General features: G+C 48.4%; 1 protein-coding gene across 1 annotated transcript in view; it reads left to right on the forward strand.

Annotated features, from left to right (window-relative positions):
- Window positions 1-9670, forward strand: part of LOC144601310 (uncharacterized) — a 20542-nt gene extending 10872 nt beyond the window's left edge. The window contains exons 5-10 of the mRNA XM_078413348.1: window positions 1488-1572; window positions 3105-3170; window positions 6590-6655; window positions 8173-8238; window positions 8670-8790; window positions 9553-9670. Coding sequence (XP_078269474.1) covers window positions 1488-1572; window positions 3105-3170; window positions 6590-6655; window positions 8173-8238; window positions 8670-8790; window positions 9553-9670 — 522 coding nt within the window. The remainder of the gene's footprint in view (window positions 1-1487; window positions 1573-3104; window positions 3171-6589; window positions 6656-8172; window positions 8239-8669; window positions 8791-9552) is intronic.
- The last annotated feature ends 3398 nt before the right edge of the window (window positions 9671-13068 follow it).

Here is a 13068-nt window from a genome sequence, read left to right on the forward strand (position 1 = left end):
GATCACCATGCAGGTAATACTCTGCTTTCCTGTTCTTGCCGCCAAAGTGGATAACCTCACATTTATCCACATTATATTGCATCTGCCATGCATTTGCCCACTCGCCTAATCTATCCAAGTCACTCTGCAGCCTCCTAGCATCCTCCTCGCAGCTAACACTGCCACCCTGCTTCGTATCATCCGCAAACTTAGAGATGTTGCATTCAATTCCCTCGTCCAAATCATTAATATACACTGTAAATAACTGGGGTCCCAGCACTGAGCCTTGCGGTACCCCACTAGTCACTGCCTGCCATTCCGAAAAGGACCCGTTTATTCCTACTCTTTGCTTCCTGTCCGCCAACCAATTTTCTATCCACCTCAACACTGAACCCTCAATACCGTGTGCTTTCAGTTTGTACACCAATCTCCTATGTGGGATCTTGTCGAAGGCCTTTTGAAAGTCCAGATATAACACATCGACTGGTTGTCCCTTATCCACTCTACTAGTTACATCCTCGAAAAATTCTATAAGATTCGTCAGACATGATTTGTCTTTTGTAAATCCATGCTGACTTTGTCCGATGATTTCACCACTTTCCAAATGTGATGCTATCACATCTTTAATAACTGACTCTAGCATTTTCCCCACTACCGATGTTAGGCTAACTGGTCTATAATACCCCGTTTTCTCTCTCCCTCCCTTTTTAAAAAGTGGGTTTACATTAGCTACCCTCCAGTCCTCAGGAACTACTCCAGAATCTAAGGAATTTTGAAAAGTTATCGCTAATGCATCCACTATTTCTGAGGCTACTTCCTTAAGCACTCTGGGATGCAGCCTATGTGGCCCTAGGGATTTATCTGCCTTTAATCCTTTTAATTTACCTAACACCACTTCCCGACTAACCTGGATTTCCCTCAGTTCCTCCATCTCATTAGACCCCCGGTCCCCCGCTATTTCCAGCAGGCGGTTTATGTCTTCCTTAGTGAAGACAGAACCAAAGTATTTGTTCAATTGGTCTGTCATCTCCTTGTTCCCTATGATCAATTCACCTGTTTCCGACTGCAAGGGACCTACATTTGTCTTAACTAATCTTTTTCTCTTCACATATCTATAAAGCTTTTGCCGTGAGTTTTTATGTTCCTTGCCAGTTTTCCCTCATAATCTATTATGATGGGCCGAATGGCGTAATTCTACTCGGATCTCTTATGAATTTTCCACTTGGGTTGTCAAGAGAGAGATGACGAGAAAATCAACAGAATTGTAACCTACTGAATTAACCAGGTCTAGTTAGAAAATGTTACTTTTCACATGGATTTCGTTACAGGTGAAAGTCGGTCCTCGAACCAGATTGATGGCCGGAAACAGAACTGATGCCGGTCGGGGTTCCGGTTGACCAGCCAATCGTGCAACAGGACAGGGCCCCTCCCATCAACATAAGTTGAAGGTTATTCCGGTGATTTGAATTTCTATTCTCACCTTGGTTATCCCGCGTTCACGTCTGAAGAAATATTCTGATTTCGTAGCTGACGTTAGACTGGACAGCATGCGCTTTCTGTCTTCACTTCCGCTTCTATTGGCCTTTGGAACAGGTGAGTTCCTAATCGTTTCTCCTTGAAATATTCCTCTCTGACGCCGTCATGCCCTCTATTTATATAGTCAAAGAGTCAGAGAGTGATACAGCGTAGAAACAAGCCCTTTTGCCCAACTTGCTCACATCGGCCTACCTGCCCCAGGTACTCCAGTCCCATCTGCCCGCGTTTGGCCCATATCACTCTGCACCCGGCCTATCTGAGTAGCTGTCTAATTGTTCCTCAAAGATTAGGGTGCTCACTGCCTCAACGACCTCCTCAGGCAAATGTTTCCATGCACCTACCATCCTTTGTGTGAAAAATGTACCCCTCGGATTCCTATTAAATCTTTTCCACTTCACCTAAAAGTCTTTAACATTTCCACACGCGGAGAAAGGGATCTGACTGTCTACCCCATCTATGCCTCTCATAATTTTATTAACTTCTTTCAGGTCTCCCCTCAACGAAGGCTCTGGATTCAGTGACCCAGGACCCTTCTGAATCAACGGTGGAAGATGGACAGACCGCAGCACTGAATTGTACTTACACCGGCGAAGCTACATTTATATTTTGGTACATTCAGCATCGCGGAGAATCTCCTGAATACTTGCTGAGGATAGGTTACTCAGGAATGGTGGAACGGTCTCCAGAATGCCCGCTGAGATTCTCCGGTGATTGGCAGAGAGACAAGACGATGTCTCATTTAACTCTCTCCGGGGCTCTTGTGTCCGACGCCGCTGTGTATCTCTGTGCCATGAACCCCACACTGTAGCAGGGAGACGGCGGATCCGGTCAAAAACCGGCTGTAGTTGTTGCTGTGAGCGCTCGCTAGAGGGCGCGTCGAGCCCGGTCAACCGGGCAAAGAGTTGCAATGAATGGGGGGGGGGGGGGGGGGGGGGTTCTGGTTGGCTGCCAGTGACTAGCGGAGTTCCTGCAAGGGCCGGTGCTGGGGCCACTACTCTTCACGTTGTATATTATTGATGTGGACGAGGGGATTGAAGACTTTGTGGCCAAGTTACGGATGATATGAAAACAGTCGGAGGGGCAGGTTGTATGGAGAACGCAGGGGCCTCTGCAGGAGGACTTAGACAGGTTGGGAGAGTTGGCAGAGAAGTGGCAGATGGAATCTCGTGTAGTAAAGTATGGAGTCATGGATTTTGGTGGTAGGGTTAACGGCATATGCTACTTTCTACATCATGGGCCGAATGGCCTAATTCTACTCCGATCTCTTATGAATTCTCTACTTGGGTTGTCAAGAGTGAGATGACGAGAAAATCAATGGGAATTGTATCCTACTGAATTAACCAGGTCTAGTTAGAAATTGTTACTTTTCACACGGATTTCGTTACAGGTGAAAGTTGGTTCCCGAACCAGAGAGATGGCCGGAAACACAACTGACGTCGGTCGGGGTTCCGGTTGACCAGCCAATCGTACAGCACTACAAGCCCCCCCCCCCCATCAACATAAGTTGAAGGTTGCCCCGGTGATTTGAATCTCTATTCTCACCTTGGTTATCCCGCGTTCACGTCTGAAGAAATATTCTGATTTCGCAGCTGAAGTTAGACTGGACAGCATGCTCTTTCTGTCTTCACTTCCGATTCTATTGGCCTTTGGAACAGGTGAGTTCCTAATTGTTTCTCCTTGAAGTACTCCTCTCTGACGCCGTCATTCCCTCTATTTATATAGTCAAAGAGTCAGAGTGATATAGCGTATAAAAAAGCCCTTCTACCCAACTAGCCCACATCGGCCTACATGCCCCAGGTAGTCCAGTGCCATCTGCCCGCGTTTGGCCCATATCACTCTGCACCCGGCCTATCCATGTAGCTGTCTAATTGTTCCTCAAAGATTAGGATGCTCACTCACTCAACTACCTCCTCTGGCAGATGTTTCCATGCACCTACCATCCTTTGTGTGAAAAATGTACCCTTCGGATTCCTATTAAATCTTTTCCACTTCACCTTAAAGTCTTTAACATTTCCACCCGCGGAGAAAGAGATCTGACTGTCTCCCCTCAACGAAGGCTCAAGATTCAGTGACCCAGGACCCTCCTGAATCAACGGTTGAAGGAGGACAGACCGCAGCATTGAATTGTACTTACAGCGGCGCTACTACAGATATATTTTGGTACATTCAGAAAGGGCAGTGAAGTGGCAGATGGAATTTAGTGTAGCAAAGTGTGGAGTCGTGGATTTTGGTGGTGGGGTTAATGGCATATGCTATTCTCACCTTGGTTATCCCACGTAGACAAAATGGCGGCACTGCCCTAGCAGCTGCCGCTCACCTGCGGTCCATTTGTCTTTGTGTTTTTGTTGTTTTTTTTTGTCTTAATTGTAGTTGTCTTAATTGTAGTTGTGATGTGGTGTTTTTGTGTTTGTGTACTATGTGTGTATGTGGGGGGGAGGGGGAAACTAACACTGTAAATATGTGTCCCTTCCGAACGGAGACCCGACCTTTGTTTTCTGGGCCGTGTCTCCGTTCCTGCTGCGGCCTACCATCGGCCCAACTCCTGGAGCTGTCAGCCTCCATCGGACTTACCATCCAAGTCCGTGGATCGGACTTACCATCACCGGAGCCGGCCGTCTTCGGAGGCTGCGGGAGCGGCTGCGACTTGCCTTAGGTTCGGGCCGCGTGGATGCCGACATCGGGAGCTCCAGCAGCGGCAGCGTGTTCGCCCGCCCCGGATCGCGGGGCTTGGGGCGCGGACATTTCACCGTCCGGCGCGGCCTAAGATGGCCGCGGGATATTTCTCTGCTGGGCGGGGGCTTCAATGTCGGGAGCCTCGACCGCCCCGACGTGCAACAACAGCGGCAGCAGCGTGTTCGCCCGCCCCGGATCGGACTTATCATCGGCGGAGCCGGCCGTCTTCGGAGGCTGCGGGAGCGGCTGCGACGCGACGCGCCTTGGGCTCGGCCCGCTGTGGACCGTCCGGTGCGGCCTGCAACCACAACAACCTGACTGCGGGCGAGGACAGCAGGAGAAGGGAAAGACATTGTGGCCTTCCATCACAGTGAGGAGAGAGAGGACTGGAGGAGACTCACTGTGATGGATGTTTCTTTGATGGATGTTTCTTTTTTGTGTGTTTTTGGGGTTGGGTGGTTTGAGTGCCTGTTTGATGCTTTTATTGTTGGACTGTGTTCTTGGGGGTTTTGGGGTGTGTGATTTGAATGCCTATTTAATGCTTCTATTGTTGGACTGTGTTTTGGGGGGTTTTTGGGGTTGGGTAATTTGGGTGCCTGTTTAGTGCTTTTATTGTTGGACTGTGGGTGATTGAATTAACATTTTGTTCAAGATGGCCGCGCCGTTGTGTTTGGCTGCCTGCCACTGTATGTTTCTTTTTTTCCTAGTCAGATGTGCAGCACTTTGGTCAACGTGGGTTGTTTTTAAATGTGCTATACAAATAAATTGACTTGACTTGACTTGACGTTCACGTCTGAAGAAATATTCTGATTTCGCAGCTGACTTTAGACTGGACAGCATTCTCTTTCTGTTTTCACTTCCGCTTATATTGGCCTTTGGAACAGGTGAGTTCCTAATTGTTTCTCCTTGAAAATATACCCCTCTGACCTTGACGCCGTGCCCTCTATTTATATAGTCAACAAGTCATAGAGTGATACAGCGGAGAAACAAGCCCTTCTGCCCAACTTGCCCACATCGGCCAACCTGCCCCAGCTACTCCAGTCCCATCTGCCCGCGTTTGGCCCATATCACTCGAAACCGGGCTTATCCACGTACCTGTCTAATTGTTCCTCAAACATCAGAATGTTCACTGACTCAACTACCTCCTCTGGCAGCTGGTTCCATGCACCTACCATCCTTTGTGCGCAACAGGTACCCCTCGGATTCCTATTAAATCTTTTCCACTTCACCTTAAAGTCTTTGACATTTCCACCCGCGGAGAAAGAGATCTGACTGTCTACCCTATCTATGTCTCTCATAATCTTATTAACTTCTTTCAGGTCTCCCCACAACGAAGGCTCAAGATTCAGTGACCCAGGAACATCCTGAATCAACGATTGAAGGAGGACAGAACACAACACTGAACTGCGTTTACACCGGCTCTCCTACATATATATTTTGGTACATTCAGCATCGCGGAGAATCTCCTGAATACTTGCTGAGGATAGGTTACGCAGGAATGGTGGACCGCTCTCCAGAATGCCCGCTGAGGTTTACCGGTGTTTGGCAGAGAGACAAAAAAATGTCTCATTTAAATCTCTCCGGGGCTCTTATGTCCGACTCCGCCGTGTATCTATGTGCCATGAACCCCACACTGTAGCAGGGAGACGGCGGATCCCGACAAAAACCGGCTGTAGTTGTTGCAGTGAGCGCTCGCTAGAGGGCGCGTCGAGCCCGGTCAACCGGGCAAAGAGATGCAATGAATGGGGGGTTTTCTGGTTGGCTGCCAGTGACGAGCGGAGTTCCTGCAAGGGCCGGTGCTGGGGCCGCTACTCTTCACGTTGTATATTATTTATGTGGACGAGCGGATTGAAGACTTTGTGGCCAAGTTACGGATGATATGAAAACAGTCGGAGGGGCAGGTTGTGTGGAGAAATCAGGGACTCTGCAGAAGGACTTGGACTGGTTGGGAGAATGGGCAGTGAAGTGGCAGATGGAATCTAGTGTAGCAAAGTGTGGAGTCGTGGATTTTGGTGGTGGGGTTAATGGCATATACTACTTTCTACTTGATGGGCCGAATGGTCTAATTCTACACCGATCTCTTATGAATTCTCCACTTGGGTTGTCAAGAGTGAGATGACGAGAAAATCATTGGAATTGTATCCTACTGAATTAACCAGGTCTAGTTAGAAAATGTTACTTTTCAGACGGATTTTGTTACAGGGCAAAGTCGGTCCCCGAACAAGAGAGATGGCCGGAAACACAACTGATGCCGGTCGGGGTTCCGGTTGACCAGCCAATCGTGCAGCAGGACAGAGCCCCTCCCATCATCATCAGTTGAAGGTTGCACCGGTGATTTGAATCTCTATTCTCACCTTGGTTATCCCACGTTCACGTCTGAAGAAATATTCTGATTTCGCAGCTGACTTTAGACTGGACAGCATGCTCTTTCTGTTTTCACTTCCGCTTATATTGGCCTTTGGAACAGGTGAGTTCCTAATTGTTTCTCCTTGAAAATATACCCCTCTGACCTTGACGCCGTGCCCTCTATTTATATAGTCAACAAGTCATAGAGTGATACAGCGGAGAAACAAGCCCTTCTGCCCAACTTGCCCACATCGGCCAACCTGCCCCAGCTACTCCAGTCCCATCTGCCCGCGTTTGGCCCATATCACTCGAAACCGGGCTTATCCACGTACCTGTCTAATTGTTCCTCAAACATCAGAATGTTCACTGACTCAACTACCTCCTCTGGCAGCTGCTTCCATGCACCTACCATCCTTTGTGCGCAACAGGCACCCCTCGGATTCCTATTAAATCTTTTCCACTTCACCTTAAAGTCTTTAACATTTCCACCCGCGGAGAAAGAGATCTGACTGTCTACCCTATCTATGTCTCTCATAATCTTATTAACTTCTTTCAGGTCTCCCCACAACGAAGGCTCAAGATTCAGTGACCCAGGAACATCCTGAATCAACGATTGAAGGAGGACAGAACACAACACTGAACTGCGTTTACACCGGCTCTCCTACATATATATTTTGGTACATTCAGCATCGCGGAGAATCTCCTGAATACTTGCTGAGGATAGGTTACGCAGGAATGGTGGACCGCTCTCCAGAATGCCCGCTGAGGTTTACCGGTGTTTGGCAGAGAGACAAAAAAATGTCTCATTTAAATCTCTCCGGGGCTCTTGTGTCCGACTCCGCCGTGTATCTATGTGCCATGAACCCCACACTGTAGCAGGGAGACGGCGGATCCCGACAAAAACCGGCTGTAGTTGTTGCAGTGAGCGCTCGCTAGAGGGCGCGTCGAGCCCGGTCAACCGGGCAAAGAGATGCAATGAATGGGGGGTTTTCTGGTTGGCTGCCAGTGACGAGCGGAGTTCCTGCAAGGGCCGGTGCTGGGGCCACTACTCTTCACGTTGTATATTATTTATGTGGACGAGGGGATTGAAGACTTTGTGGCCAAGTTACGGATGATATGAAAACAGTCGGAGGGGCAGGTTGTGTGGAGAAATCAGGGACTCTGCAGAAGGACTTGGACTGGTTGGGAGAATGGGCAGTGAAGTGGCAGATGGAATCTAGTGTAGCAAAGTGTGGAGTCGTGGATTTTGGTGGTGGGGTTAATGGCATATACTACTTTCTACTTGATGGGCCGAATGGTCTAATTCTACACCGATCTCTTATGAATTCTCCACTTGGGTTGTCAAGAGTGAGATGACGAGAAAATCATTGGAATTGTATCCTACTGAATTAACCAGGTCTAGTTAGAAAATGTTACTTTTCAGACGGATTCTGTTACAGGGCAAAGTCGGTCCCCGAACAAGAGAGATGGACGGAAACACAACTGATGCCGGTCGGGGTTCCGGTTGACCAGCCAATCGTGCAACAGGACAGGGCCCCTCCCATCAACATAAGTTGAAGGTTATTCCGGTGATTTGAATTTCTATTCTCACCTTGGTTATCCCGCGTTCACGTCTGAAGAAATATTCTGATTTCGTAGCTGACGTTAGACTGGACAGCATGCGCTTTCTGTCTTCACTTCCGCTTCTATTGGCCTTTGGAACAGGTGAGTTCCTAATCGTTTCTCCTTGAAATATTCCTCTCTGACGCCGTCATGCCCTCTATTTATATAGTCAAAGAGTCAGAGAGTGATACAGCGTAGAAACAAGCCCTTTTGCCCAACTTGCTCACATCGGCCTACCTGCCCCAGGTACTCCAGTCCCATCTGCCCGCGTTTGGCCCATATCACTCTGCACCCGGCCTATCTGAGTAGCTGTCTAATTGTTCCTCAAAGATTAGGGTGCTCACTGCCTCAACGACCTCCTCAGGCAAATGTTTCCATGCACCTACCATCCTTTGTGTGAAAAATGTACCCCTCGGATTCCTATTAAATCTTTTCCACTTCACCTAAAAGTCTTTAACATTTCCACACGCGGAGAAAGGGATCTGACTGTCTACCCTATCTATGTCTCTCATAATTTTATTAACTTCTTTCAGGTCTCCCCTCAACGAAGGCTCTGGATTCAGTGACCCAGGACCCTTCTGAATCAACGGTGGAAGATGGACAGACCGCAGCACTGAATTGTACTTACACCGGCGAAGCTACATTTATATTTTGGTACATTCAGCATCGCGGAGAATCTCCTGAATACTTGCTGAGGATAGGTTACTCAGGAATGGTGGAACGGTCTCCAGAATGCCCGCTGAGATTCTCCGGTGATTGGCAGAGAGACAAGACGATGTCTCATTTAACTCTCTCCGGGGCTCTTGTGTCCGATGCCGCCGTGTATCTATGTGCCATGAACCCCACACTGTAGCAGGGAGACGGAGGATCCCGACAAAAACAGGCTGTAGTTGTTGCAGTGAGCGCTCGCTAGAGGGCGCGTCGAGCCCGGTCAACCGGGCAAAGAGATGCAATGAATGGTGGGTTTTCTGGTTGGCTGCCAGTGACGAGCGGAGTTCCTGCAAGGGCCGGTGCTGGGGCCGCTACTCTTCACGTTGTATATTATTGATGTGGACGAGGGGATTGAAGACTTTGTGGCCAAGTTAGGGATGATATGAAAACAGTCGGAGGGGCAGGTTGTGTGGAGAAATCAGGGACTCTGCAGAAGGACTTGGACTGGTTGGGAGAAAGGGCAGTGAAGTGGCAGATGGAATTTAGTGTAGCAAAGTGTGGAGTCGTGGATTTTGGTGGTGGGGTTAATGGCATATGCTACTTTCTACTTGATGGGCCGAATGGTCTAATTCTACACCGATCTCTTATGAATTCTCCACTTGGGTTGTCAAGAGTGAGATGACGAGGAAATCAATGGAATTGGATCCTACTGAATTAACCAGGTCTAGTTAGAAAATGTTACTTTTCAGACGGATTTTGTTACAGGGCAAAGTCGGTCACCGAACAAGAGAGATGGCCGGAAACACAACTGATGCCGGTCGGGGTTCCGGTTGACCAGCCAATCGTGCAGCAGGACAGAGCCCCTCCCATCATCATCAGTTGAAGGTTGCCCCGGTGATTTGAATCTCTATTCTCACCTTGGTTATCCCACGTTCACGTCTGAAGAAATATTCTGATTTCGCAGCTGACTTTAGACTGGACAGCATGCTCTTTCTGTTTTCACTTCCGCTTATATTGGCCTTTGGAACAGGTGAGTTCCTAATTGTTTCTCCTTGAAAATATACCCCTCTGACCTTGACGACGTGCCCTCTATTTATATAGTCATCAAGTCATAGAGTGATACAGCGGAGAAACAAGCCCTTCTGCCCAACTTGCCCACATCGGCCAACCTGCCCCAGCTACTCCAGTCCCATCTGCCCGCGTTTGGCCCATATCACTCGAAACCGGGCTTATCCACGTACCTGTCTAATTGTTCCTCAAACATCAGAATGTTCACTGACTCAACTACCTCCTCTGGCAGCTGCTTCCATGCACCTACCATCCTTTGTGCGCAACAGGCACCCCTCGGATTCCTATTAAATCTTTTCCACTTCACCTTAAAATCTTTGGATCTGACTGTCTACCCTATCTATGTCTCTCATAATCTTATTAACTTCTTTCAGGTCTCCCCTCAACGAAGGCTCAAGATTCAGTGACCCAGGAACCTCCTGAATCAACGGTTGAAGGAGGACAGAACACAACACTGAACTGCGTTTACACCGGCTCTCCATCATATATAATTTGGTATATTCAACATCGCGGAGAATCTCCTGAATACTTGCTGAGGATAGGTTACTCAGGAAAGATGGACCGGTCTCCAGAATGCCCGCTGAGGTTCACCGGTGATTTGCAGGGAGACAAAACGATGTCTCATTTAACTCTCTCCGGGGCTCTTGTGTCCGACTCTGCCGTGTATCTCTGTGCCCTGAACCCCACACTGTAGCAGGGAGACGGCGGATCCGGTCAAAAACCGGCTGTAGTTGTTGAAGTGAACGCTCGCTAGAGGGCGCGTCGCGCCCGGTCAACCGGGCAAAGAGATGCAATGAATGGGGGCGTGCGGGGGTTCTGGTTGGCTGCCAATGACTAGCGGAGTTCCTGTAAGGGCCGGTGCTGGGGCCGCTACTCTTCACGTTGTATATTATTGATGTGGACGAGGGGGTTGAAGGCTTTGTGGCCAGTTACGGATGATATGAAAATAGTTGGATGGGGCAGGTTGTGTGGAGGATGCAGGGACTCTGCAGAAGGACTTGGACAGGTTGGGAGAGTGGGCAGAGAAGTGGCAGATGGAATCTAATGTAGCAATGTGTGGAGTCATGGATTTTGGTGGTGGGAATAATGGCGTGCAATATTTTCTACATGGTGACAGACTCCAGAAATCGCAGGGGCAAAGGGACTTGGGAGTGTTGGTACGTGCAGGATCCCCCAAAAAGTTAATCTGTAAGTCGAATCAATAGTATAGAAATCAAATGGAATGTTCGCATTTATTTCGAGAGAGCTTGTATAGAAAAATCGGGATGTAACGTTGAGTGTTTTAAGGCACAGGTTAGGCCGCATTCGGAATATTTTGGGCACCATATTTGAGGAAGGATGTGCTCGCTCTGGAGAGGGTCCAGAGGAGGTTTACAAAAATCATCCCGGGAATCATGGGTTTACGTATGACGATCGTTTGACGGCACTGGGCCTATGCTCGCTGTAGTTTAGAAGAATTAGGTGGGTGGGGAGACCTCATTGAAACGTACAGAATAGTCAAAGGTAGGGTAGAGTGGAAGTTTCCGCTCATGTGAGAGTCAATGACTGGAGGTCATAGCCTCAGAATTAAAGGACGCTCTTTTAGGAAGGAGATGGGAAGGAATTTCTTCATTCATAGGGTGGTGGATATGTGGAATTCATTGCCACAGAAGCTGTGGAGGCAACGTCAGTGAATATATTTAAGGCAGATATAGGTAGATGCTTGATGAGTACGCGTGTCAGAGATTATGGGGAGGAGACAGGAGAATGGGGTTAGGAGGGTGCGATATGTCAGCCATGATTGAATGGCGGAGTAGACTTGATGGGCCGAATGGCCTAATTCTACTCCGATCTCTTGTGAATTCTCAAGAGTGAGATGACGTGAAAATCAACGGAATTGTAACCTACTGAATTAACCAGGTCTAGTTAGAAAATGTTACTTGTCAGACGGATTTCGTTACCGGGGAAAGTCGGTCCCCGAACCAGAGAAATGGCCGGAAACACAACTGACGCCGGTCGGGGTTCCGGTTGACCAGCCAATCGTGCAGGAGGACAGGGCCCCTCCCATCAACATAAGTTGAAGTTTGCCCCGGTGATTTGAATTTCTCTTCTCACCTTGGTTATCCCGCGTTCACGTTTGAAGAAATATTTTGATTTCGCAGCTGACGTTAGACTGGACAGCATGGTCTTTCTGTCTTCACTTCCGCTTCTATTGGCCTTTGGAATAAGTGAGTTCCCAATTGTTTCTCCTTGAAAATATACCCCTCTGACCTTGACGCCGTGCCCTCTATTTATATAGTCAACAAGTCATAGAGTGATACAGCGGAGAAACAAGCCCTTCTGCCCAACTTGCCCACATCGGCCAACCTGCCCCAGCTACTCCAGTCCCATCTGCCCACGTTTGGCCCATTCCACTCGAAACCGGGCTTATCCACGTACCTGTCTAATTGTTCCTCAAACATCAGGATGTTGACTGACTCAACTACCTCCTCTGGCAGGTGGTTCCATGCACCTACCATCCTTTATGCGCAAAAGGTACCCCTCGGATTCCTATGAAATCTTTTCCACTTCACCTTAATGTCTTTGACATTTCCACCCGCGGAGAAAGGGATCTGACTGTCTACCCTATCTATGTCTCTCATAATCTTATTAACTTCTTTCAGGTCTCCCCTCAACGAAGGCTCTGGATTCAGTGACCCAGGACCCTCCTGAATCAACGGTTGAAGGAGGACAGACCGCAGCAATGAATTGTACTTACAGCGGCACTACTACATATATATTTTGGTACATTCAGCATCGCGGAGAATATCCTGAATACTTGCTGAGGATAGATTACTCAGGAAAGGTGGACCGGTCTTCAGAATGCCCCCTGAGGTTTACCGGTGATAGGCAGAGAGACAAAGCGATGTGCAGTGAGCGGTTGTGTGGAGGATGCAGGGACTCTGCAGAAGGACTTGGACAAGTTTGGAGAGTGGGCAGAGAAGTGGCAGATGGAATCTAATGTTGCAATTTGTGGAGTCATGGATTTTGGTGGTGGGAATAATGGCGTGGACTATTTTCTACATGGTGCGAGACTCCAGAAATCGCAGGGGCAAAGGGACTTGGCAGTGCTGGTACGTGCAGGATCCCCAAAAAAAGTTAATCTGTAAGTCGAATCAATAGTAGAGAAATCAAACGGAATGTTCGCATTTATATGGAGAGAGCTTGTATACAAAAATCGGGATGTAACGTTGA

This window comes from Rhinoraja longicauda, chromosome 16 (assembly GCF_053455715.1).
Source record: "Rhinoraja longicauda isolate Sanriku21f chromosome 16, sRhiLon1.1, whole genome shotgun sequence".
In the NCBI taxonomy this organism is placed as follows: Eukaryota; Metazoa; Chordata; class Chondrichthyes; order Rajiformes; family Arhynchobatidae; genus Rhinoraja; species Rhinoraja longicauda.